The following is a 20934-nucleotide window of genomic DNA, read 5'->3' on the forward strand; positions in this document are numbered from 1 at the left end:
AACTAAGATGGGCAGACACACATCTGTCCCCAAAGGATACAGAGTTGTGGCTGGAGGGGTACACCCCAGAGAAGAGCAGGCCAGGAGGGCAGAACAGGGCCTTCCCCTTCATCTGCTGCAGCAGCACAGGCCACAGTGGGATGTCTGCAATCTCTGAGCCCTACAGAGGCCAACGCCCAGCGCAGTGAGAGAAGGCCTGTGCTTTCTCTCCTTCCACCAGCGTGCCCGCTGGACATGGGAGGCATGGCTGCCATCCACATCCATTCATCTGAAAGTGGGCCCAGGACCGTCAGAGACGCACGGTGGGCCCTGGGAACATCTCCATCACAGCCCAGTGTCCAGGCTGGCGGGGCAAGGGCGGCTACAGGGCCAGCAGGAGCCCAGAGTCTCATACACTGTGGCAGCAAGCATGGGGCAAGCGATTTCGTGCGCCACAGTGAGGTTAAATGTCTCCAGCCAGCTGGCAGAGCAATGGAGGCAGCCCAAACGCAGCCCTGCCTCTCTGCTTCCCAAACAAGCTCTGCTCCGGCCACCGCCCCGCAACACACACACACACAGGAAGGCGCCTCTTCACTGCCAAGGCACAGGAGGGTCGCAGCTGACAGCCCCAGGCTCCTCCTTCCTGCTGGCAGGCATCTCTACCCCCGTGGGGCTCAGGAAGGTGTCTTAGCAGAGAGTGTCCAGGGCCTGGAGAGGATGGACACACAGCCAAGTGCACCCTGGCCTCGGGGACACCCGGAGGAGGATCAGATGGGGACACAAGGCTGGGCAGGAATCTGGGCCAGAGCCCAAACTCTAGGTAATGCCCGAACAGCCAGCCTCTGCAGCCCCAAAACAACACGAGGAGCTCCCGATTCCAGGTTGGCATTTGGTGCAGTTCCTTGGAAATTCCCTCAGTGACTTCTAAGGGCCAGGAGTGAGGCTTTCATAGTGTGTCGGGAAACGGTGGCTTGGAGATGGGTATTTCCTACCTTCAGATAAAACTGACCCAGAAACAATATCTGCAAAGGGTTTTGTAGTTTAACACACTCTTTGATACACAATCCCTCACTTAATTCTCACAGAGCCAGGGGGGTCAGCTAATGACCCCCTGATATCCTTTCCTGGGGCACACACATTTACAGAAAGAAAGCATCCACAACGGCTGTATCCCCTACTCCCCACGAGAAGCGGCGAGACTGTCTAAAAACATGCCAGTGGTCCCCTGGATGACTGCTCTTCCTAGGCCCTGCTAGGCCTCTGCTGACATATTACACTTTCCGTCTTCAAATTGGAAGACTCAACAGCTTCGCCCACCATGGCCCAGTGAGTAGCTGACGATGCCCAGAATGGAAGGGCCTGAATCTCCTTGTTTGCAGACATCACCCATCAAGGAGACAGGTGCAGAGAAAATAGAGCTTTTTCGTGACCAGACCTGGGGCTTCCGGTGTTCGCTGCAGGAACAAGGGGCCACAGCTGCAGAGGAACGAACGGCGAGCTCCATCCATTGGGCCTGGGGTTCCAGCCTCAGGCACCTTCTCCCTCCTCCAGCCTGATGGAGCCATGGCCTCCCATGGTAACACCCTGGAGAAGATCTCTGACAATCTGCTCCTGGGGTACTGAGGTGTGGTTTTATCCTGAATGAAGATGAAGCAGGAACCTGGCCTCTGCAGGCTTCTCTCTGCTCCCCGAATAAAACCAGCATGGCGGGGTGTGACTGTGTCTGCTGGTCACCGAGGTGTGCAGGCCTCCCCCACCACCTAGAGTCGATTCTCGCAATTCGAGCTGGTTGTATTCTACAAAGTCACCGCAAACACGTTTGCTTGTAGAAGAAACATGTACATAGGTAGGTACACATCTCACACAGATTAGAATCTCCATTCCTCACTCATCCTGGTACACTGTTTCCTTTATTTTACAAAACAGAAAACGAGGTGCTAGAAGTATTTAACATGTCTTAGAGGACAGGGGCCAGAGATGGGCTCCATCCAGACCCCACTGACTGGCCCCTGGACCCCAGCATCTTGCAGGACACTGCGCCACCCGCCGCCCCCATCCCTGGGCATCTCTGCAGGAGGTGGAGCGTTGCCTGGCACCACCTCAGCTGGTACCCTGTGCACTGGGTGACTCAAATTTTTCACTGCTCTGCGCACATCTGCGAAAGTGCCGTGAGTGGTGATTTTGAGGCTACAAATAAATTTTACAGAGTAGGCGAATTCAGAAACACAGAATTTGCAGGTATTAGGATGGACTACATGGTTTTCCCTGGGTCTCTGTGACGGCCTGCGGGCCTGCAGCAGGCCCACCCCAGCCCCTCACCTGCTTGGTGCCGAACTCTGCACACACCCCGGCTCAAGCAACACACTCCGACCGGACACCCCTCTCCCTGAGTCGGGGGTGGGGGCCACGGCTCCTCTTGGGGGAGGGCACCAAGCTCTGGCACCCGGCTTCCCGCCCTACCTCCTCCCCGGCAGGGTGCTCTCGGTCTGGCTGTTCCCCCCGACCTGCTGCATCTTGGACCTCTCGATGTGCTCCACGTAGGTCTGGATCATCTGTGAAGAGGACACATCCAAGTGAATGCTCCCTGCCCACGAGGTCCACCCCCTCTAGCCTGTGCCACTTTCACCCCCACTGGGCTCGGACAGAGATGAAGGCAGAGTTCAGGGAAGGGAGTCTGGCCACATGAGGCCCAGGGCTTTCAGGTTCAGCAGGTGAACCCCAGGGAATGAAAAGGCAGCCAAGGTCGGCAGCCAACCCCACGTGTGGGGCTTTACCACTTCCTCGTGGCCCTGGCCCCGTGGCGGGGACACCCACCTCTGTGTGCCGCTGGTGCAGGGCATTGTACTCCTTCTTCATCTCCGACTCCCGCTCCTCCAGCCGGGAAACTAGAAAACACAACCAATGTTTGTCAACTGCACAGCCCGCTTCTCCAGGGCACGTACTTCTCTGGACTTGACTGCTGGGGGACAGAGTATTCCAGACAAACCCTGCCTGGACCCTGAGCTCAGAGGTGGCCTCATCAGCGCAAAACACCCTGGGGACCCTAGCAGGCGGTTCTGATGGGCCCGGGTCTGGGTGCATCACCGTGTGTGCGGTTATCTGAGGCTATTCAATCCTGCTACAGAGAGGCAGAGCTGGGTGAAACTCACACAAGCCTTACTCTCTATGTCTAAGTCACGTTGTGTCACATGTAGACAAGGAACGAGCAGGTGGCTTGTGGACAGAGGCAGAATTCGGAAGTAAGCGGCCTCTGAGACACACTAAAGAGAAGAATATCTGAACACAGGATGGAACACACAGGTGTCCCTCACACGGACCAGGGGCTGGAAGGACCAAGTCACGATCGTGCCACCTCTGGGCTGGCAGCTGTGTCACCCCTGTGACACCCAGGATGGTCCCCACCACGTGTGCTCTGACCAAGAGGCACAGGGAAGCACCTGAGTGCCACGGACTAACTGGACAGCCAAGCCACGGAGCCAGCATGCCGCGGGCCTCAGACACCTTGCGTCTGTGGCCCTTTGTTCCAATGTCAGTTTTGTTGAACTCTGCACAGAGCGAGACAGGACACACAGCAGCCTTGTTCTCCCCTCTCCTCAGTCCTTGCCCCTGATGCTGACCAAATGGAAAACTTCAGACTGTACCTTGGAGTTTACATGTTTTCCTTCTAAGAAAAGATGAAAAGGTTTCACATGAAAACTATTCTAAGCAAAGGGAATATTAAGGATTCTGTGTAGTTATAGAAAGGGTGGATCTATGCAAAACTAAAATGGGCCTTTCGGTTTGCCTCTGCTCCACAAAGACTAGCGTGTTTGTGTGTGTGTGTGTTGCCACTAGCTGTGCTCACCTACAACACCCGGGGGGTATTGGCTTTAGCAAAATGGGTTTCCAGTCTTGGTTTGGGATACGGATAGACCCAACCATCAAACCATTTTGTTTTTTTAATTAATTAATTAAATTTTATTTTTGGCTGCGTTGGGTCTTCGTTGCTGCAAGCAGGCTTTCTCTAGTTGCAGCAAGTGGGGGCTACTCTTCGTTGCAGTGCGCAGGCTTCTCATTGTGGTGGCTTCTCTTGTTGGGAGCATGGGCTCTAGGTGAGCGGGCTTCAGTAGTTGTGGCACGCAGGCTCAGTAATTGTGGCTTGTGGGCTCTAGAGCACAGGCTCAGTAGTTGTGGTGCACGGGCTTAGTTGTTCTGTGGCATGTGGGATCTCCCCAGACCAGGGCTCGAACCCGTCACCTGAATTGGCAGGTGGATTCATAACCACTGCACCACTAGGGAAGTCCCTCTTTTTTTTTTTTTTTTTTTGATATGATCTTAACTTTCCAGAGGAACGAAGGCACCTGTTATCCAAGGTAATGAGGTAAAGCAGCAAACTAGGTCTCAACCATCAAAACCACTAATTACAGAAAACTGAAATTACAGGGTCGTTATAACTTTGAGAGTATAGTTTAAACAAAGACTTCTAAAGGTAAAATAATAGTTCTTATTTAAAAAAAACCAAAAAACAAAACAACACAAAACCCTTTCCTCGTCTCTCCTTGTAAAGGGACAGGGTGTTCCCATAGGCACCCTGGTCGGCCATGAGTGCCCCCTAGGAACTGTCATTACAGGGGAACCATTGTTGGGCCCAACTTTCAGGTCACAAAAGAGCACCCGCTCCTCAAGCGGCTCACAGACAGGAGCCCCAGATAGCAGCCAGGAGCTCTGTCCTAAAGGGTCACACAAAGTTCACAGACCTGTGAATTTTGGGTCAGACTGCAACACTAAGCAAAAGTGCTCTGTCATCAGAGGGGCCTTATTTATAAATTTTATTTATTTCCACAAAGGATTTGAGGCCATTTACAGAAATACAGAGCGGTGTAAAGATAGAAAACAAATTATTGAGGGAATCACAATGAAAGTAAGATAAGGCTCTCCTTGGGTTTTCTCACTCTCTTTTTATCAAAGGCTCTCAACATCCCTCCCAGCTGGATGGGTCTGAGAACAACAAATGCATTCAAAATGCAATTTCATCTCTCCGGGCTAGAGACTTACTCTGATCTGCATAGTTTTTGGCCTTCAGTTCCAGCTGGCGGGTCTGAAAGTCGTAGTGTTCCACCTGGGTTTGTAGCTCTTTCTTCTCTTGTTCCAAGGCATCTTCAAACTCAATAAATTTCTATACGTGCAAGGAAGAAAAACAGCAGGCGTCATGAATGTGGGACGGCCAGATGACAGCAGCCCCTCAGAAGGGCTCACACTCAGGCCCAGAATGTGGTTTCTGCACCCCAGGGCCGGCTTCTCTTCCCGCCTACCACCTGCCACAGCCCTGTGGAGAGCTTCCCAACAGTAGATACCACAGCCTTCTAACCAGCTATCCGCCAGTCACCCGGGGCCCTGAAGTTGGAAAAGCCTACACACGCTGGCTTTAATCTTGAAATTCTTAATAGTTTTTGAACAAGGGGCCCCCGTTTCCAGTTTTGCACTGAGCCCCACAAATTATGTAGCTGGTCCTTAGGCAATGGAGTAATATTATTCCTCTCAACACTGCACATCTAAAAGAGCCCAGGTGTGGACTTCCCTGGTGGCGCAGTGGTTAAGAATCTGCCTGCCAATGCAGGGGACATGGGTTTGATCCCTGGTCTGGGAAGATCCCACATGCCGCAGAGCAACTAAGCCTGTGCACCACAACTACTGAGCCTGCGCTCTAGAGCCCGCGAGCCACAACTACTGAGCCTGCGTGCCACAAGTACTGAAGCCCGCACGCCTAGAGCCCATGCTCCACAACAAGAGAAGCCACCGCAACGAGAAGCCCATGCACCACAACAAAGAGTAGCCCCCACTCGCTGCAACTAGAGAAAGCCCGCGCGCAACAAAAACCCAATGCAGCCAAAAATAAATTAAAAAAAAAAAGTCTCTAATTTTCAAAAATAAAAATAAATAAAGAGGCCAGGTGTACTTTCCTCTTAACCTGTATCTCAGTCACTGCTCAGTTCAGGAAGCCATCCTTCGTGGAATAACCGGCAATGCATAGTACTGTTCTGATTCTTTTAAAAACAAGATGGGGGGTTGTTGGCTTAGATTTGGAATCTGCACTTTATATGCTAAGTTTCTGAGCAAAATTACTATCGAATCAAGTGAAAAGAAAGCACTTTGTAAAATAAAAGAAAATCCTAAATGTTCTTAGGAGGAGACCTAGGTTAACACTGACAGCCCAGGGTAAAGGCAGGGTCTGGGGGGATGGGCACTGGGCAGCAAACCGCGCCCCCCCCCTCGGCTAGGTGATGGCCTGAAGGCCACAGCCCTGCAACAACCCTGATGGGAGCTGTTAACACCTTGATTTTACGGCGTACAAAATGGAAATATTAGAAATTTCACTTGTAGGAAGCATAAATGTCAGCTGGGTTCTTAAGACACTAACAGTGTCGCAGAAGATGGGAATATAAAACGGGCTGTTGGTTCCAGGTTTTGGGTGTCTGGGAGAGGCAATGAGTTCGTGGTGGCCATAGCTGTATTTCCCGTAAAAACTGCACCCAGTCCCCCACCCCAACTCTGGGCCCCAGAGACGCTTCTTCCTACAGCGGCTTCTCAGAGGTCTTTGTGCTGAAAAGCACTGGGGCTCCTGCCCAAAGGATGACTCACCCAGTGCAGTGACAGAGGGCAAAAACACCCGGGTCGGGGGCGGGCAGGGGTGCATCAGAAAGAAAATCTGTATTGATGACATCACTCACAACTTAACTAAAATGAAGAACACCCGCCTCATTGCCAGGAAAATGCACACAAATGGTGCAGAGACACAAAAATTTAAAATAAGCAGTTTTGAATGACTGTGGCCATGACCAGCATATGAAGAATAAACAACTGCTATTAATTGGCTGGTAAAGAAATTATTTAACTTGGGTAATTTTAATTCCTATTACTTAAAAAAAATTAAAAGAATGATATAAACATATTCTTTTGTAGAAAAACCAGAAGAGAGTGTTAAGTGAAAATAATACTTTTAAAAAACCATAATTCTGCCATGCTATCAATGGTTAAGAAACAACAACAACAACAAAACCATAATTCTACCAACCAGAGAGGGTCAGTTAAAATTGGGTGACATTCTTCCAGACATGTGTGTAAGTGTGTGGAGCGGATGTGCCATCATTTTGTACACGGTATCTTGACCTGACTTATTCATTCGTTTACACTGGAAATGTCTCTCCACACTGAGAACTGTGCTCTGCCGCTCCTACTTCTAACAGTTGTGTGTTCCCCTGTCGGTGTGTGTCTGCAGAGCATAGTTTACTCAACTGATCGCCTCCTGTTGGACTTTCAGGCTGCTTTAAAACGTCCGTTATTATTGTTACTACTTGTGTATCTGCCCAGTGGCATCCTGCTCCCCAGGCCAGACAGGCACCCCAGCCCACACCCCCCAGGTCGGGTGGTGCCCTTCCCGGAGCCCCCATGGCCTCTGCGCTGCCAACCCGACAGGTGGGAAAACGGCAGAGCATAACTGTCTTAATTTTCAGTTAAGATTACTAGTGAGACTGAATAAATTCATTAGTCATATACACTACATCTAACAGCTCATTATGCCCTTTGTCCGATTTTCTACTACAGGTTATTTTTCTTAACAATTTGTAAGGACTTATTAGACCCATTCAAGAATTTGTCTTCTATGCTGCAAGTACTTTTCCCAGGATGTAGTCTGTGTGTACAGTAGTTTACTTACTTCTACACCATTTACTTAATAATTTACCCTTTCTTCATTGCTCTGAATGCTACCTTTATGATATGCTACCTTCTAAGACATATTTCGGTCTATTTCTGAGCCAGTAACCAAAGGTTTTTTTTATCACTTTAAAAAAATTTTTTTAAATTATTTATTTATTTTTGGCTGTGTTGGGTCTTCGTTTCTGTGCGAGGGCTTTCTTCAATTGTGGCGAGCGGGGCCCACTCTTCAACGCGGTGTGCAGGCCTCTCACTGTCGTGGCCTCTCTTGTTGCGGAGCACAGGCTCCAGACGCGCAGGCTCAGTAGCTGTGGCTCACGGGCCTAATTGCTCCGCGGCATGTGGGATCTTCCCAGACCAGGGCTCGAACCCGTGTCCCCTGCATTGGCAGGCAGATTCTCAACCACTGCGCCACCAGGGAAGTCCCCAAAGGTTTTTTTAAACTTGTAGTGTAATAGCATGTTTTAAATAGCTGATATACATTTACCCTCTTAACTCTTCCTTTTCAGTATTTTCTTGGTTACTCCCACTTGTGAATTGTTCTAGATTAAGTTGAGAATCATCCTGAATCACTTATATATTTATTTTTTGAATCAACATTTTGCCTGTCAGAAAGCATCAGTTCTCTGGTCCTCAGGAAGGGTCCCTGTTTTTCATGACAAAATGCTCAGGGCTGGACTTGGGCTGAATGGAAAGCTCATCTTGAGCCAGTGAAGAGCTGAATGATGGGGCGACTGGGGCTGGAGGATGGAAAATGCTCCCTTTCTGTAAACTGAGCCCTGTCCTACCTCCAAGCTGGAGCACCAAAGTTTTACACAAAGCAAAGCGTTCTGTGGTGCTAACACCATTTCTCTAGAATTCCCATCGGTATTTCATCATATTACCTGCATTTCATAGCTGAGAGCCAGCTAAAAAGATTTCTAGATGAAAGATGACTGGCTGCCCCACGCAGCATGTGGGATATTAGTTCCCTGACCAGGGATCAAACCCATGGCCCCTGCAGTGGAAGCGTGGAGTCTTAACCACTGGACCGCCAGGGAATTCCTCCAGATTCTTAAGAAGGTCAGACAGATGTTCCTAAATCTATCCTGATAGGTGATTGTTAAAATCCAATGTAGATGACAGTCCCAAAAAGCTTTGTCATGCCATAAAACAACTGATATGCTTTGAGATCCCCGACGAAGTTGGCCCCAAACCAGGTGACATGCAGAAATCCTCTGATGTTATGATATTGTAAGGCCTTTCAGCCCTAGGAAATACTGAGACATTAACTGAGAGAGAAAACGTCTAGGTAAGCTGTGTACATGTATGTCCTCAAGGCCAAAGGCAGAGGGCACCCCAAGTGGCAGGGAGACATGAATGCACAGGACATTTGTGGTTCCCAGGCCACAAGGAATCCTGGAGCCAAGGGACAGTCCTGTGATGGGAATGGTCAGTCATCAGTAACCATCTGCAGACAAGGGGTGTGAGTGATCACGATCACAATCACGTGGCAGCAACTCCCCAGATGAACAAAAAGCCCCAAGGAACCCACAAGGGACCACCAGCATACTAAAGGGCCAGCCCTCAGCTTCCCTGCTGGGCTGGATCACACACTGGGACACCGGGACACTGCAGGCTCTGCAGGTTGGCGACCACCGCACTTGGCATTTGGGGAAGAACAGCTCTTCCCCGCTACCTTGAGGGACAGCATCGAACCAGACAGAGCTGACTAGGGGGCATCTCAGGGGCTACAAGTCCACGAAAACATCACAAACACAATATGCTGTTCTACAGCTTAAAAGGCATCCTCTTTCTTCCCCTCCTGAAAAAACTCTTCCAACGTTATTACAGTAATTTTAGTTAACAGAAATGCAAGCTAACTGTTTAACTGAAATGGAAGATGCAATGCCACCTTCATCAAATATTATGAGGGATAAATAACGTGAAGGACCAGTGCCTGGCCAAGACTAAACAGATATTTAATCATTGCTTTTTTTTTTTTTTTAAATCATTGCTTTTTATGAGGAAATGCTTGGGGCTAGACTTGGGATGAAGTAAGAATCACCTGGACTAGGTAAGGAGTAGTTGATGAAATAAAGCAGGGGCTTTGTGGTTGGTGGTTAAATGAATAAGTGAGGAAAATACAAGTTCTCCTCCAAAACAAGGGGGGCAGCTGTGGCGGGGGAGGTGTCAGGAGGGAACTCTAGTAACTGGGTTAGAGTCACAAAACATTCAATAGATGTTTTCAAGGAAGCAGAAAATATTTTTATTTACAGATCATTTACTTTAGATTTAAGAGAATCAAGAATTTTCAGTGGTGGGGGACAGGGTAAGTTATCTCTATAAGGAAGTCGTCCAAAAGAAAGCTAAACATTTTTCAACTTCTATTGAATTTGTCCAATTCAATTTATCCAGTATGAATGGAAATGAGAAGAATAAAATTTTTAACAGCATTTGGGTTGAGTGGGTCTGCCTGTTGCTGGACTGTGAAACAGAAGGAATCTAACGTCCGAGACATGCCAAAGTGAAAAACTCGTACACACGCCAATTATATGCACTACAGATTTGAGTTTGTCTGGAATTGTCATCTGTCTAACCGAGTCTAGTCAAAATGTCACTTAGCACCTGATAACACACAGAGGTTTAAGGCCACCTCACAACAAATCTTTTGAGCCTCCCGAAGAGCAATGAGGAGCAACTAACAATTGAGGAAAAGGTACCAGGTGTCTTAACATGAACACTGAGCTAGGAAATACCTGATTCTTACTGCTAAATACCAATCTACTACATGATTCCCTTTATTTATTTTTTTTTTGCGGTACGCAGGCCTCTCACTGTTGTGGCCTCTCCCGTTGCGGAGCACAGGCTCCGGACGCACAGGCTCAGCGGCCATGGCTCACGGGCCTAGCCGGTCCACGGCATGTGGGATCCTCCCGGACCAGGGCACGAACCCGTGTCCCCTGCATTGGCAGGTGGACTCTCAACCACTGTGCCACCAAGGAAGCCCCCATGATTCCCTTTTTAGATTTTGTTTTTAAGATATACTTCTACCCCTCCCTCTTACTAACAAATTGCTCTGTTTTAAAATTAAATTCAACTGGTTTTCAGAATTTGCTTTTTGGTGAATTTCAAGGTACATACTGAAGTAACCTGAGAGTGTGGGAACTTCCAAAACTCCAGGAACCAGAGGAAGCTTTTCTCAGTATCCCACGGAATGAGATCATTCTATCTAACTCATGCATAAAACCAAACTTAAGAAATAAACGGACTTTTTCGGGACTTCCCTGGTGGCACAGTGGTTAGGAATCTGCCTGCCAATGCAGGGGACACAGGTTTGAGCCCTGGTCCGGGAAGATCCCACATGCCGCGGAGCATCTAAGCCCGCGCGCCACACTACTGAGTCTGCGCTCTAGAGCCTGTGAGCCACAACTACTGAGCCCGTGTGCCTACAGCCCGTGCTCTGCAACAAGAGAAGCCACTGCAATAAGTCCGTGCACTGCAATGAAGAGTAGCCCCTGCTTGCTGCAACTAGAAAAAGCCTGCGCACAGCAACGAATATCCAACGCAGCCAAAAATAAACAATTTTTTTTTTAAAAAAGAAATAAACTGACTTTTCATGTCAAATATAAAATTAAGACAACAGAAGCCAGCATTCCTAATCCCAGAATGCAAGAGAGATTACTAGGTAAACACTATTTTATAACATAATCATTAGAATTCTGGTAACTTTCATAATTGAAGGCTATTTTAATTAAAGGCAAAGTAAATTAAGATATTAAATCCAATCCTTCCCTCTTATATGTCCTTTAGGCCAGGGTCACACATAGGAAATAATTCAATTCTGGTTGAATTGTTAGAAATAAAACAGGAATCAAAGATTTTGTTCTTTTGCATGTAATTCCTTCCTGGCGGTGAGGGGGTAGAGTGAATGTCCAAAAGAAAAACACTCTTTTTGGGTCTTTTATCTTAGGCAGAGTGGTGCACTGGGGTGCTGGGTGGGCACAGGCTGTTCCCAGGGGAGACGCCCTTTATGGATGGGTAATTCCCTGCTCCTGTCGGTCACTCCCATCATGATCAAATATTTACTGGGTGCTCACAGGGGTGCTGAACTCACGAGACCTCAAACCTCAGAGGTTTTTTTTCCCAGCTTTTCCCCATATTCTATGACTGTTACCATTTACATCTAAAATGCAGTGTGGGCAGGTGGACAGAGAGGGAGGGAAGGGCATTTCTGCATTCAAGTTTTAGACATACGTCTGAGATCAGGCCACTATGCAGGAACCCAAGAACAAGGTTGGATTCATTTTTTAAAAAGCATAGATTCCTCATTTCGGTTAAAGGAACCACTGGTTCAGCATCTGCCTGAGATGAATCCCAACAAATGGCATTGGTTTAACTCACACTGATTTTCAAGAATTGGTAAGATAGGGACTTTCCTGGTGGCTCAGTAGTTAAGACTCCACGCTCCAAATGCAGGGGGGCCGGGTTCGATCCCTGGTCAGGGAACCAGATCCCACATGCAGGCCACAACTAAGAGTTCGCATGCCACAACAAAGGAGCCTGTGAGCTGCAACTAAGGAGTCCACCTGCCACAACTAAGACCCAGCGCAACCAAATAAATAAAATAAATATTAAAAAGAAAAAAAAAGAATTGGTAAGATAGGAAAGATGTCTGTAAAAAATACATATTTTAATATATTACATGTTTAAGTATTTTGTTAGATACTAATATATATTTTGTATCTTAAAATATACATTACATTTATTATATTATTTATGATATACGACATGATTAGTTCTGGAGAGAAATAAGAGAAAGGAAGATAAGATGAAAACTGTAAATGCCTCATCCTGGGAGAAATTTCCCTGGGAGAAGTTATTCTTAACTAGACTGTGTTCTTTGAAGCATTCTTTTTTTTAATTTATTTATTTATTTATTTTTGGCTGCATTGGGTCTTCATTGCTGCACATGGGCTTTCTCTAGTTGTGGTGAGCAGGGGCTACTCTTCATTGCAGTGCGTGGGCATCTCATTGTGGTGGCTTCTCTTATTGTGGGGCACAGGCTCTAGGTGCAAGGGCTTCAGTAGTTGTGGCACGCGAGCTCAGTAGTTGTGGCTTGCGGGCTCTAGAGCGCAGGCTCAGTAACTGTGGCACATGGACTTAGTTGCTCCACAGCATGTGGGATCTTCCTGGACCAGGGCTCAAACCCATATCCCCTGCACTGGCAGGCAGATTCTTAACCACTGCGCCCAGGGAAGTCCATCTCTGAAGGATTCTTAGCAGTTTACACTGATTTCTTCAACTTCCTAATCCACCTGGCTTCTACATCCCTCTCACTCCATTTAACAGGAGAGACCTGAGGACGCCCATGGTCACCCTTTGGTGGACACAGGGTCTCGCTGCCCAGAAGCGTACACTGAAGACCCGAGGCCACAAGCTTGGGCAGAATCCATGGGATCCCGCCTGGATCTGGGTTCGATTCACTGAGAGAAGGAAGAGGTAAGAGGCCAGCGTGGGAAGGTCAGGGAGCAGGAGCACAAGCTGAAGTTGAGTGGAAGGAAGGGCACCCAGAGAACTTGAACAAAAGGCATCACCTTGAACCCACCACTGTAGATAATCAGAATCCAAATGCCCTGACCTCTGTCTCACAAACCCCGCCAATGGAGGTCCACTCCACTGATCTTGGCATTCCCCAAATCTCTTGCCCATGAGAGGCGTTCAAAAGAAGGTAACTGACGTATGATTCCGCGGGCTCTAAGTGTCTGTGTATATTTCCTTTCCTTGGGTCGAGGCTTTCCCACCCTGGTGACAGGGATGCTTTCTTACGAAGCGCTAGCCGGCCACCAACTGATTCTAACTGCTTGGTTTCCCTGACCATCTTCCAGCGGGGCTCCCTGTGTGCAGCTGCATGCAGGACAGGCTGTGCCGGAGCCTCCCAAGGCCCCGAGAAACAGGGCGCAGGTGTGGACGGCGAGCTCCTGCTCCACCAGAGGAGATGGATGGACACCCACACAGCAGGCTACACGAGCAATGAACGGATGAATGAAAGAACGGCAACAACCTGGGTGAATCTCAAATCATTATGCCGTGTGAGAGGAGCCAGTCAAAAAAAGAGTGTACACTGCAGGATTCAGTTTATATAAGGTTCTAGAAAATGCAAATCAATCTACAGTGACAGAAAGCAGACCGTGGTTACCTAGGGATGGGGGAAGCGGGGAGAGAGTATTGAGGGCCACAAGGAAACTTTGGGGACGATGGAGATCATCTTGATTGTGAGGATGTTTTTTCGGGTGTAGACGTGTTAAAACTCACCAAATTGCACACTTCAAATACGTACAGCTTAGTGCACTGACCTCAACAAAGTTGTTACAAAGAAAGAACAGAACAGAACTGAAGCCTATGGTCGAAGATTTCATGGTGCGCCGTAAGCACTAGCTGCTTTCTAGGTGCTGGGATTTCCCTCCAGACCTCTTCTCAGCCTTTCAAGAATTTCATCACCTCTCTGTTGTTTCCTAAATAGCTGCAATGCTTTTTTTCTTTTTCCTCATCTCACAATATTTTCTTCTATTCTCCTGTTTCAAAACCCACTACACTTTGGGGTCTCCCCTCTTTCTGGAACATGTTCACTGAAGAAAAACACCCCACCTTTTAAGCATCTTCCTTTCTTGCCTGACGTTATGTAACAGGTCAAAGAAACATTTACTGCCTGTCCTTACAGAACAGTGATTGAGCTAGACCGTCCACGGCTACACTGTCCAGTACCTTAGCCACAGCCACGTGTGGGCATTTAAACTTAATTTAAGGAATTCCCTGGTGGTGCAGTGGTTGGGAATCTGCCTGCCAATGCAGGGGACACGGGTTCAAGCCCTGGTCTGGGAAGATCCCACACGCCGCGGAGCAACAAAGCCCGTGTACCACAATTACTGAGCCTGCGCTCTAGAGCCCGGGAACCACAACTACTGAAGCCCGTGTGCCTAGAGCCCATGCTCCACAACAAGAAAAGCCACTGCAATGAGAAGCCCCCGCACCGCAATGAGGAGTAGCCCCAGCTTGCCACAACTAGAGAAAGCCCACGCACAGCAACGAAGACCCAACCTAGCCAAAATAAATAAATAAATAAATAATTAAAAAAAAAAACTTAAATTAATTTAAATGACATAAAAATAAAAACTCATCCTAAACTGCATGAGGCACATGTGAAGTGTCGGTGGCCCTGTGTGGACACACAGCAGAACAGAAATTTCCGTCCTCACACAGAGCTGTGTTGGACAGATGGATGGCTGAAAACCACAGAAAAAGGCCTTGCCCTCCAGGAACCAACAGCTCGGTGCAGCACGTGGAAGCAGAGAAAGGCCGCCCTCCTTCCTCACCTGCACACACACAGGCAGCTGGCATCTCTGTGGGACATGTGTCAGAGAGAAAAGAACCAGCCTTGGGGCTGAAAAAACCAGAAGGACACTGCCCCTTGGCTAACCAGGAAAGAGCCCCCACGTGGGGACTCTGGGGTGACAGGGACTCACTTGAGCACCCACATCTGAATGTCACGGTGCTAGAACGCAAGGGAGTCAGGTGTACGCAGCAAAAGCACATGCAGAGGGGGCAGAAGGAAATGGAAGGGCAGGGGACAGGGCATGCGGGGCGGGGGGGGGGGGGCGGGTGCTGGGGACCCCGGGAGAAGGCGGTCTCCTCCTGGGAGCATCCCTTCCTCTGTCCCCATCCATACCCTTCGCTCTCCATCCCACGTTGCCATTTTCTCACCATCTGACAGTGTGGCAGGACCTCCCCATCCGAGCACCTGCATCAGGGCAGCACAGACCCATCCCCGGCAGCAAGCCTGGCCCTCACGATGCTTGGTTGACTGAATTACCGAACAAGAGAGAGTGGGAGATGGGACCTGCCTGCGGACCAGTTCAGGCCACAGGAGAAGGGTTGGGAGGGGGAGAAAGTGGCTGGGGGAGCAGCGTGACAGTGGTGACTTGAGCCAGGATGGTAGCAAAGGAGATAAAAAAGAAGCACAAAAAGTACAAAAAAAAAAAAATCAAGACAAAAGAATGGCCAGGACTTAGTGAGTCACTGGACATGGGAGGTTGTGAGGATGACCCCTGGGGCCCTGACTTTCAACAGAGCAAAAGCCTGGAACATGAGCCATCTGGCTGCTGACCACCCTTGGGAAAAGGGACCCTGCCCCCCACACGAGTGCCCCTCCCCAGCTTCTATCCTGCAACTGGCCATGAGGTCACACAAAAGCCAAACTAAGGGACATCCTGCAAGATAACTGGCCTGTGATATCACATCATCAAGGTTGTAAAAAGCACAAAGTGAGGATCGGGAACTGAGGACACCATAGGACTTGCAGGAGCCCTCAGGTCTTAGCAGAGCAGGAGGGAGGGAGGGAGATGGAGAGAGAAGAGTAATGTGGAAAAATGTTCACCTTGGGGAATCTGGGTGAGATTGTCCATAAATTATTTCTATATTTTTCTATAAATTATTCCAAAACACAAACTTTAAAAAAAGACAGATTTAAAATTTAACTTAGAAATTCTAGTTTTGGGAGAACTAACTTGCCCCAGTCCCTGCCCCGCTGCCTAACGGCCACCACAGGGCTTTGAGGGTTCCAAGGGTTCCCGCTGGGTGAGCCTGGCAGGGCGGTGGGGCTTATTCCGCATGTTCTGGTCTCTCTGGCTGGAAAGCGCCTCTCTCTGCTCTCCTGTGCCTATTTGTTTTTTTAAATTTAATTTACTTTTATTTAATTTTGGCTGCATTGGTTCTTTGTTGCTGAGCGCGGCTTTCTCTAGTTGCGGCGAGTGGGGGCTACTCTTCAGTGCAGTGTGCTGGCTTCTCATGGCAGTGGCTTCTCTTGTTGCAGAGCAGGGACTCTAGGTGCGCGGGCTTCAGTAATTGCGGCACGCGGGCTCAGTAGTTGTGGCTCGCGGGCTTTAGAGCGCAGGCTCAGTAGTTGTGGTGCATGGGCTTAGCTGCTCCACGGCATGTGGGATCTTCCCTGACCAGGGCTTGAACCTATGTTCTCTGCATTGGCAGGTGGATTCTTAACCACTGCACCACCAGGCAAGCCCTCTCCTGTGCCTATTTGTTCCCATTTTTTAGGGAGAGTCTGTTGTACTCCTGGTGACTCTAGTAAGAGAGCTATAATGGACCAGTATTTAGAGGCAACGAGGAAAGGCAGCTCTGGGCACCAAATCTTAATGGCTTCATCTAAAAAAAGTTAACAATTGAAAAAAACTGTCCTGGGACTTCCCTGGTGGTCCAGCGATTAGGACTCCACGCTTCCACCACAGTGGACACAGGTTCGATCCCTGGTCAGGGAACTGGGATCCCACATGCTGAGTGTGGCACGGCCAAAAAAACCCAAAACAAAACAAAACAAAACAAAAACCTGTCTTTTAATACGACAACACGGCAGCAGAAGAAATTGCATACTTTGTCTAAGCTGGGGTGAATTTACTATTTGTAATATGGGATACAAGAAAAACTTCTGATTCAATATATTAATTCACTTATAAAAAATGCCAAATGATCATCTCTATACAGTAGAATGATGGCTTCTGCCCCCTCCAGCTTCATCCTGTCCAAATATTCTTCTACAAAATGCATTACTTTTGTACAACTAGAAAAACACAGTTTTGGGTAAAACTTTCCAGTTGGATGCTTTCCTTACACAGCACCAGACACTGAGGTATCAGCAAATACCCACAGCCATGTCTCATGGACAGAACGTCCACTTGAGTTGCTTGTGATGAGTGGGGGATGTTACCAGTAGTTTCCTTAGGGCCAAGAAGACTTTAAGGTGAATGATGGCTACTAAACTCACACCTTGTCTCTCAAACACTGTTTTTCCTCCTGTAAGCCTAATACTTGATCCCTGCGAGGAAGGCTCTTTGCTGCTCAGGACTGGAGTGAATGGAGTCCTCTGCTCCCTCCTCCCTGGGGGCCACGGTGGGCAGCACTGCCCAGGGGCGCCCACTCGCTCCTGGCCATCCTGGTCAAATGCCCACTTCCAGCCTTCTTTTCTAATGGGAAAGGACTCAGTGGGTTTTCAAAACTTTGTATTGGATACAGTTTCAGCATTTTTAAGGTCTCTGTAGAGGTTTTAGATGCCAGCAACATCCATTTAGCTCTGCAAGTCTGAGCGGGACTCACTGGTCTCGATGACAAGCATAAAACCCGCACAGTCAGAGACTGAGATGCCCCACACTTGCCACCCGAGGCTGCCCCATCAAGGTGCTCTTCCCTGGCTTGGGTAGATCTGCCTTGTTGCAATTCTCCAGGTAAACAACAGCCAATCACGGGACTTGGCACTTGACATGAAAGAAACTTGCCACGTCTGGCAACCCACGCACTTTACCGAAGCGGCCAGTGGGGCCAGAGAGGGGGAGACTGGTCACAGGGTGTGCAGCTCCCAAAGGCGAGGCTGACACTCAAGCATCTGCAAACTCTGGGGCCTGGCCCCCCTCCCTGGACCCCACCACCTCTAGCTACCGTCACTCCCGTCGAGAGAGTCACCCTGGGACCAGAACAGACTCGCAATCTCTCACTGCGGTTATTACAGGCAAGATGTAGCGGGCAGAGGTGTTTGCTCTGCTCAAGGCTCTTTCTTTTTAAATCTGCAGATTCTGTGTGCTAGGAAGGCTGCAGGCGGCTCAGGTTACTCAGCTCTGACTAAGCCTTCTTGAGCAGAGTGGCCGGGGAGGCAGAAGCTACTCTGCATCATGCACACGCCTGCAGCCCATGCTGTTCAGCCTCCCGTGTTATCAGACACACATCTAGGATCTCATGCCCTGTGTGGAAAAAGAAGCCAGGCCACAGTGTACACTGGTCTTTTCCACAAAACTGAAAATGAATGTCTACTGGATTTAGTAAATGAGCTAGAATGCCAAAATGGTTACAGATTTTGGCCCTTTTCTTGGTTGTAACATCACATGAGGTCTCTCCAAGGGCATACTATTAGCATCAAATCACAGCCTCTATGCCGGCCAGCCAAGCGTTTTGTTCACTCTGTGGCTCTCTGTTCAGCATCTCTTAATAGCTGGGGCAAGGATGGGTCTCGGCCTCCAGGGCACTGTCCTCCATACCACATGCACACCCTCAGCTCTTAGTCCAGGGCCTAAGTGGGAGGCCAGAACCACACTCGCTTGCGGCTGCACTTGAACCATGCAGAGCAGAGCAGGGGCTTCATCCACGCAGAGCAAATTTTTAAGGTAGATGGTTATGATTCTTAGCCTTAAGGTTGTCCATCTTTCTCCTTTTAGTTCCTTCTCTTCCACTATATTGACCACACAGGTACATAGTGAAAGAAAACAAACCTACTCAAAACCTCAGTTAGGCATCAAATGGCCGCTGAGAGCAGTCAGAGAAGTGGGAGGTGCTGCCCAGCATGAGAGAGGCAGCCACTGCCCCACGGCCAGTGAGGGGAGCCCCAGAGCTTGTCTTCTGGGGGTACGCTCTCTGACCTCCCACAGCAATGGAACGAAGAGCCCACTCCAGGGGTCAGGGTAGACTGCGTCTTGGCCTGGTTCTTCTAGAGCATGTGACCTTGGTCCACCCCCACTCCTTCTTGGGGCCAGTTCTTTCCCTAGTAAATGCCTATGGCCACTCTGAACTCTAAAATCCTACGAGCTCTTACATCTCCCTTAAGTTGAGAGCTCTAAATCAGTTTTGGTGGAGCCTGGCACCCCAATCAATAGGCAAGAGCCTCTTGACAGATGAATGAAAAAACCCAAGATCAACATAGACCACCGTTAAGTAGGAACGATACAAGGCACTCTTAATTTTTATAAACACACTTTAAACCAAACTAGGAGGACATAAACTGTCCTAGCTTAAGAAAAAGCCAAAATACTGAAACAGTCTTCCATTTCAATACTAAAATCAAGAATGTGTTAATCCAAATTAGTTAAAAAGGAATTTAGCTCATTTAATAAGAAACTTCCCATTCATAAACCAAAAAGCCATCACCTAATGCCTGGAACAACAGAATGTCAGGGCTTAGAGATCATCTAGGGCAACTGACTCATATGACTGAAGGAAAATCAAAATCCAGAGGGGGGCAGGCGACATGGACAAGGTCACAAAGGCAAGGCAGGAATGAGAACCCAGGTCCCCTGAATCCACCTGGGTCTGACAACAGGGCTAAATATTTCATAGTGAATGAATGAAGGTAAGTGGTATTCCCTGCAATGCATGGTTCTTCTAACTGGTTCACAAATAAGTGATTTCCAGGTTATGGAGGTATCCTAAAACACGATCAAATACTTCAAAATTCTACTTTTAACTCCTCAGAAGCCACAGTGGAATTTCTCAGCATTTTCCACATAAGTTAACAATATTCCCAACGGAGGGAACCACAGGGCAAAGAAATCACCTCCGGAAACCTGGAGTCTTTCACCTGGTGCCAGAGGAACAGCCTAACTGTGGCTTTGGTAATGTGATTACCTCAATCACCAAATTCACCCATGTCACAGACCATCAAAACATTGGATTAGGGATAAGGCAAAGATCTGACAACACCTCTTCTGGCTGCAGAACCATAAGAAGATCAGAAATCCCCTTTCTGGAAGGGTTTAAAATTAAAATTAAAATTGCAGCAACCAGAAGTTGTAACTGGGGTCTAGGACACATTTGCGGAAAAACACAAAAGCAAAAAGAACTGGCGTCTGCAATGAGAAGTGGGTATGGAGGGGAGACGGAGACCTGAGGCAGTTTAGGATGCAAGGTCCCCCAGTGACGCCAGGTGGTTCAGGGCTAGGGTTCCTGGCTGGAGCAGCAGGCCAGGAAGATGGGGGAGCCAGGCATCAGCCCCTGGGCCGGGCTCGGCGTCGGGGGCGTTGGTGGGATGGGCGGGGCGTGAGCTGGGGCCCGGGCAGGGCGGGGGCTAAGGGCGGGGTCCCCGGGCCGGGAAGGACTGGGGTCCCCGGGAGGGGCCCCGGCGCCTCCCGGCCCACGTACCTCCTCGGCCTGCTTGCGCAGCGCCTTCTCCCGCTCGTACTGGGTGAGCAGCTGCTCGTTGTCCTCGCGCAGCAGCTCCAGCTCCACCTCGTGCTCCTGGTTCTCGCTGAGCACCGAGTCCAGATTCTCGAGCACGTTGACCACGAGTGGCATCAGCTCCTTGACGACCTCCTCGTCGTAGCAGTGGATGAGGCGCTCGAACTCGCGGTAGATAGAGCCCGCCAGGCCCGACACCCGCTCCGACATCACTGAGCCAGAGCAGTAGTCGTCCTGGTACACGACCACGCCGCCGCCCTCGTCCATCTGGATCTCCATCAT

The 20934-nt window shown here is 49.0% G+C and overlaps 1 protein-coding gene across 3 annotated transcripts in view; it reads right to left on the reverse strand.

Annotated features, from left to right (window-relative positions):
- Positions 1 to 20934, reverse strand: part of MAPK8IP3 (mitogen-activated protein kinase 8 interacting protein 3) — a 45742-nt gene extending 24808 nt beyond the window's left edge. For 2 of the 3 annotated variants that reach the window (XM_065893165.1, XM_065893164.1), the window contains exons 1-4: positions 20617 to 20934; positions 5014 to 5134; positions 2794 to 2864; positions 2440 to 2531 (exon numbers count right to left, since the gene is read on the reverse strand). In XM_065893165.1, the coding sequence (XP_065749237.1) occupies positions 2440 to 2531; positions 2794 to 2864; positions 5014 to 5134; positions 20617 to 20934 (602 nt within the window). Of the gene's footprint in view, positions 1 to 2298; positions 2302 to 2439; positions 2532 to 2793; positions 2865 to 5013; positions 5135 to 20616 lie in introns of all 3 variants that reach the window. The other variant, XM_065893163.1, reaches the window with a different exon arrangement.

The sequence above is a fragment of the Phocoena phocoena genome, chromosome 15, assembly GCF_963924675.1.
Source record: "Phocoena phocoena chromosome 15, mPhoPho1.1, whole genome shotgun sequence".
Classification (NCBI taxonomy): Eukaryota; Metazoa; Chordata; class Mammalia; order Artiodactyla; family Phocoenidae; genus Phocoena; species Phocoena phocoena.